This window comes from Curcuma longa, chromosome 3, assembly GCF_044706935.1.
Source record: "Curcuma longa cultivar G26 ecotype Majalengka, Jawa Barat chromosome 3, ITB_CL_G26_1.1, whole genome shotgun sequence".
Lineage (NCBI taxonomy): Eukaryota > Viridiplantae > Streptophyta > Magnoliopsida > Zingiberales > Zingiberaceae > Curcuma > Curcuma longa.
This window is the reverse complement of record NC_133863.1, coordinates 4,325,606-4,335,529: the sequence shown is the minus strand read 5'-3', so window position 1 is coordinate 4,335,529 and position 9,924 is coordinate 4,325,606. Positions and strand designations below refer to the sequence as shown.

Here is a 9,924-nt window from a genome sequence, read left to right as displayed (position 1 = left end):
TAGTAGTTTTAGTTAAAATTGTTATGTTAAATTCTTAAACATCAAATTATTATATATTAATTTTGGATTAAAAAATACTTCCTAATTATTTTTTAATCTTTTAGATAATTTAAAGGCAAAATGAATTCTAATAGTATTCTAAAATACATTTATATAGTCAGATTTAAAATTTTATAACACTGATACATTGTCTTTCAACCAAAATTATTACATTATTATTTTATATTTTAAAACAATTTAATTTTGTCCCAAGCCTATGAATTTTATCACTTTAACAACTATCATTTGCTTTTAAAAAATTATTCATTTTGTGATAATTCATTTAATTTATCCTTTAAGAAATTATATTTTTAATAGTTTTTTAATTTATAACTCACATTATAATTTTTAAAATTTATGACAAATTTTATATCACTATTAATTTTTAATCTTCCTTTTGATAATTTGTAGGGTTTAGGGCAATTTTGATCAAATATTGTCATATATGTGTACTTAGATTGTATAAATATACATTGGCCATTAAATTAGTCGATCGCATAAATATACATTAAAAAACTAGGGATGTTACGATAGAAATACAAATTCATAAAAAAAAACTTGCAATACACTTCTTAAAACTCTATGTTTGTGCTTGTTTATCAACTCAGACATCCTGTTCATAATCTCCTTCAACTTCAACATCTACGGTGCTCTTCATCCCTAAAAAAAGGCACAAAATAAAAATCAATCCTAAATAAACAAGAACAAGCTCCATGGTTGAAGAACATTTATAAAAAAGATCTTACCATGATCACTGAAAGAAGTTCTTTTTATATTACACCCATGGGAAGAGATCATAATCTGAACCCCCCACATCATTTGCCAAAGAGACTAAAATTGCATCTGCTCTGGAAGGAACAATGTCAAAGGCTGTTAGAACAAAGAACTCGAATCTGGATTTGCTCTATATCCAGTACTACTTCAAGAAAACTCACGTCATGGCTGCTGTTGGCATTTTTACCTCGGCCTTCTTCTCAGGCACAGTATAGCCTGGCTCAAACATCTGTTAAAGTGCAGAGTCTAAATTATTGAACGCCAGTGTGTTTGAATCATCACCTCGAAGGAAAATCAAAGATCTGAATTTTTATGATGTTGTTGTACATTTTGTGGATGAAAATCAAACAGAAACGAGGAATAAAGCAAGAAAATTCAACGGCAAGTATGCATCTTGGAAGTTTCAGCATCGTTTCAGGGTAAGCAGAGAAAGGGGCAAAAAAATAGGGCAAAAACATTCGATCGCTTCCTTACCCGATTGCAAAGCTCACAAAAATTGCTTCCTTTCTCATCGCACCACCTCTGTATGCAGTCTCGATGAGCAAACTGAGACAGGGGGGAAACCGAATCAGTCTCTAAATCAAGCTTCACACAAGCGCCGCCGAGGAGACGAAGAACGGGACGGAACAATTGCAAAAGTTATCAAAAGAAGAAAGGGGAAAATCACCTTTAGAGATCCAGAACATCCACAAGGGGACTCCATGCTCGTGCTGTTCTCGTCCTCCTCCTCGTAGCAGATCCTACAGAGGCATACGGAATTCGTAGGGGATTCCATGGCTCCGCCACTCTCTCTCTCTCTCTATCGCAAGTCGTATATAGTGACAAGGAAAAGAGAGGCTTCCATTTTCAACATTTTGCTATACGGACCCTAGATTTTCATTATTATCACAACGCTCTTTGCTTTTTAGAATAAACGAATAAATAGCTGTTTGATCAATTTTGCCATAGGAGCATTTTGATATTAGTACACCTTGAGGTACCTTTTTTAAAAAATTATTAAATGTCTAGAAGTATCTTTAAAATGATTTTCAATAAAATCAGAGAGAGAGAGCGAGAAAGTCAACGGTGGACAAACTCATAGATTTTTTCCAATAATGTCCACAGTCGCCCGGTCTAAATTTTTCCACGAGTTTCTTTGTATTTATTCTTATGCCAGACACCGTACTTTAGAGAAATATATTTTAATTGGAAGCGTTAGCATGCGTCTACTACACACTCTTCTTATTGAAAAAATAATAATAATAAAGATCGATTAGCGTTGTGGGTGGTTTTTTTTTATTTTATTTTATAAGAAAATGTATATACTTTGTACACGTTCCGTGATATTATTATTTTCTTTAAAAAAACTTAAAAAAGGCTTGTATATTTTTTAAATCAAGCGGAGTTCTATTGTAATTTATCATCAAAAAGATACTTTATTTAATTTTTATATTAAATTTATGCTTTTATCTCATTGTATTTCCCTTGTCAAAAAAAAACCCCTCTCTTCTATATATAAATATCTATTTAAAACTAAATTAGTAATTTATAAATTAAATTAAAAAATTATAGTAATTTCTCTCTATTACTTTTTTAAAATATAATTTCAAAATATTTTCTAGAAATTATAATTTATGTATAGTATTTTTTTTCAAAATGCAAAATTCTATACAAAAGAAGGAAGCAAGAAATAGGCAAGGAATCAAGAAAAGAAAGGAAAAGGTTTGATAACTAATTTACTGAAGGTGATAAAGACAAACATATACCAAAAAAATATGCAAACAATATTGAAACAAAACAGCTCTTGAAATCATTTTGAACGACAATTATAGTTCTAGCATGGTGCATTTTTTGTGCAAATCGACACTGGATGATAATCGATATGAACAAGGCAATGTCATCAAGCTTCTACAAGAACAAATCACAACCAACGCAACAAGTAATTCAAATCGATTCATAGAAGATTAAGGGAAAACATCTTGAAGCATAAATTGAGATTGCTACATCATTGCTTAGAAACATGCTAGCGGTGCAAAAAGAAACAAAGACATAATCAAATATAAAAGGGCGAAACCTTCTGTCTCCACGCTCATTCCTCTACTGCTCCATCTCAGAACCAGAGGCGGCAGCCGCCTTCTTGTTGAGTTCATTATGCTTCCTCGAGTATCTCAGGTTTCTAAGATACTTTGGATCCATCTGCAATGTTATGAAACAAAAAACAGGTCAACAGAAATCAACAAAATCAGATTTTTGGCTCAAGGAACAAGAATGCTCGCTGAAAGGTGTATAATTGGATAAGAAATTGATGGAAAGAGTAGAAAAAAGAGAGATCAGTACCCCCTTGGTGGACGTGTGCCGGTGCTTCTTAGGCTTCTTGATCCCGTTCCTGTGAGCCTTGTACGACTGGTTGTGCGCCGTATGGTTCTTCGATTTCGCCATTTCTGAATCGAGAAGAGGAAAATGAATACGAAATCGACGCTAGAGGGAAATCAGAAGAAGCAGATCGAAAGCAGGGACGCACCTGGAGAAGAAGCACAGCGCGACCTAAACCAGCGTCGGCTAGGGTTTCTCGTGGTTTTATAGGGAAGCGCCTCCCGGTTCACATGAGCGCAATTACTGTTTCACCCTTAATTGGGCCATTGGGCCTGTTGGCAATAAATGGATTGAGCCCAATTAGCCGAGAACAATATCAGATAGTGATTCCTAATACCATTCTTTAGAGACGTCTTTGACTGTGTTTATCGGTAGGAATGAGGAAATATTCAATTCAATTAATTTGAAAATAACGTTTTTTTTTAATTAAATTGATTTAGTTGTTCAGGAGCTTTCACTCACAGTAGTTGATTGGGATGCCTATCATCCTGCCAGTGACTGGCCACCCACCTCTGAAGTAGACTTTGATCGAGGCAGCGAGAATTCCCCAGTGCGCGGGAGGGCCGTCGCATGATCGGAACGTGCATGCCGGCTGACTCAGCTCTTGCACCACGGGAAAAAGGTGGAAGATCGGAATGGAAGAAGGTAAGCTAGTCAGTCGTCTCGCCGGTCGTAAGCGTAAGTGGCCAGTAATTAAACGAATGCTACTTGTCATTGGAGACGTCTGACTTGGTGTCTAGTGGCGACGTCGACAAGCACCGAACCACGAAGAGTCCCAGTTTCCACGCCGTGCCTGTTTTGTTCTTCTTTGCTTTATCGATCGATCGAGTCAGCTCTTGCTCCTTTGTTCTTCTTCAGTCTCTCGCATAAATACGTCTCCCCGCTCTTCTCTTCTCTTCAATCCGTTTCTCCCTCAAAGTTCAACACCAAACAGTAAAGGAAAGATTGATTAGCAGTAGCAGGGATCGATCAGCTAGCTAGCTAACTCAGTATCCGGGATGGGCAACGGAGCATCCTGCGTTCCCCGGTGCACCCGGGAAGCCGCGGCCAAGGTCGTTGACCCCGACGGCTTCCTCCGCCGAATCGAGGCGCCCGCCGGCGCCGCAGAGATCATGGTGGAGTTTCCAGGCCAAGCGGTGGCGCGCGCCGAGGAGGCGCTCAGGACTCGGCGGGTTGCCGGGATGCGGGCGGACGAGGAATTGCTGCCCGGAGCGGTATATTTCCTGCTGCCGCTGAACCGGGTCGGATCCCGGCTCTCCGACTGTCAGATGGAGGCGCTACTCGAGGCCGTCGGCCGCCGGAGGCGGCGGGGCAGGCAGGGGGATCGTCCACGGAGCCGAGTCTTCCCGGAGTTAGGCGGCCGAGACGGCGGGAACGAACGGAAGGTGGCAGTTTGGGAGGCGGAGCTGATGGGTTTGAGCGGTAAGACGGTGGGTGGATGCCGGCAGTGGAAACCAACCTTGGACACCATTCATGAATCCAAGCGCAAAGGCACAAGCTATACTACTGGATTAATTAATTGATGTATCATTATTTTAGGGTTTTCCCAACTTTTTTTTTCCTTTTTTACAATTTAATTGTCACGTAAAAACGCGTGGAAAACTATATCAAATAGTACTGAAAAATATTCATAATTTCAGTATAATTTGTTTACTAAGCATTAGAATCATAGTCTTCATTATTATAAGTATGATAAGAAAACTCATGTACCTCTCTGGAGAGAGAGAGAGAGAGGACAATCCTATTCTAATTTTGATTATCTTTCAAACCAATCCATCGAAATCAGTAAACCAAACACTGTATTCTTAAATAAGTTGTCGAATCGAAGGCATTATTATTCTTGTCCTCCTCGTCTACTCCTTCCTTGTGTTTCCCATTTGTGAGAAAGAGGGCATGTCAACCTCCTCATATAAACGATGCCTGCCCTCCTCAGTCCTCACTCGCTCGCACGTACAGCTCACCAAATTAAACACAAGCAGCTGAATGCGAGTTCAGTCACCTCAACGAACACTCAACGCCACCAGACACACACACACAGCCTCAACGTGGCCTGTGTCTCAATCCAGCAGAGAGAGGGCCCTCCCTCTCGCCAAAAAAAAAAACATCTCTCCGTCTTTCATGTTCCTCTGTTTCGATCGAGCTTCTCCTGTCCTGATGCTCCAGCGTCAGCCAAAGAGAGGGGAGTGGGCCGCCATCACTGAGCTGGAAAGCAGTCTCGGCGATGGCAAAGGGCTGAACAGGTAGTCATCACTCTGCTCCCACACTTTTTCCTACCTCTTCCAAGCTTTCGAACTAATTGGCCATCAGTGTGTTGGGCTGCTACTCTTGCTCTCTTAATCATCCTAGCTCATTATGGTCCTCTGTTAGTTTAATCTGACAGTTTGAATCGTCCAACAAGATTCAGCTTTATTTGAATTCTCCATGCCCCCACGATACCCGTTTCTGTCAGAATCCTGCCGAATAATGAAGACTATGGAATATGGATTGTAAATTATTTGTACTAGTAATTATAAACCAATAAAGTCATAGTAGTACAGTTTGTTTGTTTGTTTTTTTTGATTAATAATATAATTAAATAGCATGTAATTCCTTTTACATCGAACAAATTCAGGAAAGTTGTATTGCTTTCGATGAGAATAAAAATAAATAAAATAATTATGTAAATTAATTAAATTAAATCGGTCACAGCTAGCACAAGCCAACAAGGTTCCAGCCTTAAGTGAATTGGTAGCTTACAGACGCAGCGACCAGCTTGCAGCCTTTAGATTTGGGTGGGTCCGAGCTAACGGTCCCCACCCCCCGCCGAGGTCCACGTGGCGAAATGAATGAGAGAGACGACAATAGATAAATTAATTATATCAATAAAATTAATTATTATGATAATTTCTTTCTACGATAATTGTCATAATTTAGTGCCAATATATTCAAGTTTATATTTAGTAATTCTATGCCACATTTAATATTTAACTATAAAAAGGCTTTTAACTCGTGCATCTTATTCGATCGGTGGATTGATTACCACCCCAAATCTTAGGTAGATTGGGTGATAAGATTCTTTTCCTTACTTGCAATCTTCCATCGTGGCTTTTATTTTCCTTTTTTGTTTCCCTTCAAAATCTGATCTTATCCGACTAGTTTCCCCAATGTGAGTCTGTATACGTCTAAATGGAAAGCACACGAAGAACCAGAATAAATACGCTAACAAAAATAGAAAATAATACAGAGAGAGAAAGTGGCAGGAATCTTGTGGATTGAGCCACGTTCCTTAAATACGCTCGCATTTATTTTCCACGCTAAAACTTTCCCTTCTGGTTCAATTCTGTTACCTGCCTCGTGACCGGCCCCAGAAAGGGACCCACTATGGCAGGCCGAGCGGACCCATCCAAATTGCCTCACCCACGACGACGTGCCGGCTTGATTTTGTGCCGTACGTCAGCATTGGACCAACGGCCAGGATCGGCAGTTAGCGTGGTAGTTTTGGGTACGAAACGGGGACGCGAAGGCGAGGAGAAAGTGCCAGTTGCTTCGCCAAGGTCGCGGTCTGGTCACCGCTTTTCCTTTTCTTTTTCGGGAGTCGGACCCGTGAGGCGGTGCGATTACCGTAAGAAAATGAATAATTTACCTTCCATTTTTTTTAATCGGCGGAGAAAGGAAGAGAGCATCTTTGCCAGCGAGGAAGTTCGAGGATCGAAGCTTTCTCTGAAAGGGAAAGGATGAGCAGTCAAAGCTGCGATTCTTTCGCTGCGCTTCCTCGCGTTTAAAGTCTCCATCTGTTGCCTCCCGGGTACTCCTGGCTCAGAGTGGGGAAAGTTGAGAGCTTTGAGTGGGAGGAAGAGGTGGGAAGGTGATGCTGCAATGGCAGCCAGCTCACCTCCTCTCGCCTCGGAGAAGAAGCCATGGTGGCTGAGTAACAAGAAGGTGGGTTTTGATCTTGTGCTGTTTCTCTCTCCGTACTACTTTTCATGGTGGAGGACTTGGTTTTTTTTGTTCCTTCGGTGTTCTTCTTGTTCATCGGACCTTGATGGAGTTCTCCCCTGTTTTACAGCGGAATGTGTGTCAAAATCTAATCTTTTGTCTTGTCCCTGCGGGTCGTCTTTAGGTGGTCGACAAGTACCTGCGCGAAGCCCGGTCTCTCATCGCAACGCAAGAGCAGTCCAACGTAGTCTCCGCGGTAGGCCTCCTCGACGCCGCCCTATCCCTTTCCCCGCGCATGGAGGCCGCGCTCGAGCTCAAGGCCCGCTCCCTCCTCTTCCTCCGCCGCTTCCGCGAGGTGGCCGACATGCTGCAGGACTACATCCCCAGTTACAAGGCAGACGACGGAGCAGAGGATGACGACTGGACCTCTTCTTCCCTCGGCGCCGCCGGCGAACACTCCATGGCTTCCTCCGCGCCGCTCACCAGGGACAGGGAGCGCGCCAATCTCCTGTCCCCCGGCCGAGAGAGGTCCGACGGCGACCGCTCGTTCCGATGCTTTTCCGTTTCCGACCTCAAGCGTCGCGTGCTGGCCGGCATGTCCAAGAGCTCCGACAGGGAAGGCCAGTGGAGGTACGTTCCCATCCCATCTCAAAGTACCTCACATTGATTAAAGCGAAGGAACTCAACTCGATGGCGGAAACATTACATAATTATGGATAATTCATCCATAATCGATCTATAGGTCAACAACAATCAATACATTAATCGTTGAATGGCAATTGCCTATGACTCTTCTACGCTTAGATATTCATTAATTAAAAAAAGTTAATTCGTGAGAAGAAAATAGTTTGGTGACAGAAGAAGACAGTGCTGTAAATGCAAGAACTCGAAGATGACGACAGAAGAATACAGTTCAACTCGAAGATGAAGAAGAACTAATTTGGTCGTTCAACTCGCAGATGAAGACTTTGTCTCTAGGGTTTTTTAATGTCACATGCTTTCCCTTCCTGAACTGGCCGGTTCGCTGACTTTGTTGTCTCATTCCGTTCCCCTTCAGGTACTTGGTGCTCGGGCAGGCTTGTTGCCACCTTGGGATGATGGAGAACGCGATGGTTCTCCTGCAGACAGGCCGACGTCTCGCCTCGGCCGCTTTCCGGCGCGAGTCCGTGTGCTGGTCGGACGATAGCTTCGGCGGCGACAGCGGCGTCGCGGTTACTGCTCCGCCGCCGTCGGAGATGGAGTCGGCTTCCGTGCTTCTCTCTCACATCAAACTGATCCTCCGGCGCCGCGCCGCCGCTGTTGCAGCTCTGGACGCCGGCCTCCCCGCTGAGGCCATCCGCCACTTCACCAAGGTTCTGGACAGCCGCCGGGGCCTCCCTGGAAGCTTCGCAGCCGGGTGTCTCATCGGCCGCGCTGCGGCTCACAAGGCCGCTGGTCGTCTCGCGGACGCCATAGCTGATTGCAACCGCGCGCTCGCCCTCGACCCCTCTTCCATCCCGGCACTCCGCGCCCGCGCTGACCTCTTCGAGGCGGTGCGCGCGCTCACGGACTGCCTTCATGATCTCGAGCACTTGAAGCTCCTTCACGAAGCCATCCTCCGCGACCGAAAGCTACCCGGTCCCCGGTGGAGGCCCCACCACGACGTCCGCTACCGTGACATCCCCGCGAATCTCCGTGCGCTCACCGCGCGGATTCAGCATCTCCGCGGACGCATGGCTGCCGGGGAGGCCAACAACGTGGATTACTACACGCTGCTAGGTGTTCGACGTGGGTGTACGCGCACCGAATTGGGCCGCGCGCACCTGCTGCTGACGCTGAAGCACAAGCCGGAGAAGGCCGTGGCATTTGTCGACCGGTTAGAGTTCGCAGACGACCACCGGGACTTCGACTCGATCCGCGACCAAGCGAGGATGTCCGCGTCAATTCTCTATCGCATGCTACAAAAGGGGTACGCCAGCGTCATGACAGAGGTGGCGGCGGAGGAAGTGGCGGAGAAACAGAGGGCCAAGGAGGCGGCCGCCGCCGCCGCCGCTGCAATTCAAGTGTCGACGGCGATGACGGCAGAGAAGGCGTCGGTATTTCAAGGAGTGTTCTGCCGCGACATGGCTGTGGTGGGCAGCATGCTGTTGCACAGGTCGATTCCGGTGAAGTACGAAGCATTGAGTTGCTAATGAATTGAATGGCTCTCGGAATTCGTTAATTCCCTTGCTATATTTATGAATGTACAGTCCGGGTATCGAGCGAGGCACGGAATCGAGCAATTCTGAATTACTACACTTGTTCCCTCTTCGATCCTCTGCTTTCTCATGTATGATATGCTCTATTTTTTCAGTGACTTCTGCAAGTAATATATCCCTGTTCCAGTTTCTCAATTGAGACTTCACAATGGATTCGAATTCCTGTTTCCGGTTATTATATCGACGAGTTGCATCGATTTCCTTGAAACTAGTCGGCCAAAATGGTTGGAATCGTCAAGGACATCAGAGCCAGGCTTTATTTGAGGCAGCGCCCAGAACCAGAATCTGATGCCTGCGCTGCCACTGACACAGTAGCATCATCTCTTATCCTTCCGGCCACCACCACCACCGCCACACTAATGCTCTGCTCAGTACTGCGCCAACTGTTTTTGTTTCATCAGCGGAGTCCGCTTCTGAGCATGAATCCATGAAGCATCAGTCCACGTATGTGACGACACATCCAAATCCAGTAGATGATGTTACAATACTAATTCTTAGTTAGAAGATGATGTTAGCAGTAGCAGGTGATCAATAATGGCGCCTGGATGCATCCAAATCCAGTGTGGACGCCATCTCGGAACATAATTTGGATCGAGCTAGCTGTACT

General features: G+C 44.4%; 3 protein-coding genes across 3 annotated transcripts; 2 read left to right on the top strand and 1 right to left on the bottom strand.

Moving 5' to 3' along the window:
* Positions 1–502: 502 nt before the first annotated feature.
* Positions 503–1,626, bottom strand: LOC141825684 (uncharacterized). The gene is made up of 5 exons (XM_074713071.1): positions 1,481–1,626; positions 1,288–1,359; positions 975–1,042; positions 786–887; positions 503–699 (listed from the first exon to the last, which is right to left on the bottom strand). The coding sequence occupies exons 1-4, from the start codon at positions 1,586–1,588 to the stop codon at positions 815–817; spliced, it is 321 nt and encodes a 106-aa protein (XP_074569172.1). The 5' UTR covers positions 1,589–1,626; the 3' UTR covers positions 503–699; positions 786–814.
* A 2,288-nt stretch (positions 1,627–3,914) lies between these two features.
* Positions 3,915–4,927, top strand: LOC141824393 (uncharacterized). Its single transcript, XM_074711676.1, has one exon. The coding sequence runs from the start codon at positions 4,164–4,166 to the stop codon at positions 4,686–4,688; it is 525 nt and encodes a 174-aa protein (XP_074567777.1). The 5' UTR covers positions 3,915–4,163; the 3' UTR covers positions 4,689–4,927.
* Positions 4,928–6,946: 2,019 nt separating this feature from the next.
* LOC141825513 (uncharacterized) lies at positions 6,947–9,428 on the top strand. Its single transcript, XM_074712894.1, has 3 exons — positions 6,947–7,083; positions 7,265–7,710; positions 8,138–9,428. Exons 1-3 carry the CDS (start codon positions 7,021–7,023, stop codon positions 9,249–9,251), a joined length of 1,623 nt encoding a protein of 540 aa, XP_074568995.1. The 5' UTR covers positions 6,947–7,020; the 3' UTR covers positions 9,252–9,428.
* The last annotated feature ends 496 nt before the right edge of the window (positions 9,429–9,924 follow it).

What these genes read in the sequence shown, in the direction of transcription:
- LOC141825684 (XM_074713071.1), bottom strand. Translation starts at nt 1,588, where the DNA reads ATGGAATCCCCTACGAATTCCGTATGCCTCTGTAGGATCTGCTACGAG. An exon ending in GATGTTCTGGATCTCTAAAG is followed by an intron (nt 1,360 to 1,480) that starts GTGATTTTCCCC and finishes CCCCTGTCTCAG; the next exon opens with TTTGCTCATCGAGACTGCAT. An exon ending in ATGCCAACAGCAGCCATGAC is followed by an intron (nt 888 to 974) that starts GTGAGTTTTCTT and finishes TGTTCCTTCCAG; the next exon opens with AGCAGATGCAATTTTAGTCT.
- LOC141824393 (XM_074711676.1), top strand. Translation starts at nt 4,164, where the DNA reads ATGGGCAACGGAGCATCCTGCGTTCCCCGGTGCACCCGGGAAGCCGCG.
- LOC141825513 (XM_074712894.1), top strand. Translation starts at nt 7,021, where the DNA reads ATGGCAGCCAGCTCACCTCCTCTCGCCTCGGAGAAGAAGCCATGGTGG. An exon ending in GGTGGCTGAGTAACAAGAAG is followed by an intron (nt 7,084 to 7,264) that starts GTGGGTTTTGAT and finishes GGTCGTCTTTAG; the next exon opens with GTGGTCGACAAGTACCTGCG. An exon ending in GACAGGGAAGGCCAGTGGAG is followed by an intron (nt 7,711 to 8,137) that starts GTACGTTCCCAT and finishes GTTCCCCTTCAG; the next exon opens with GTACTTGGTGCTCGGGCAGG.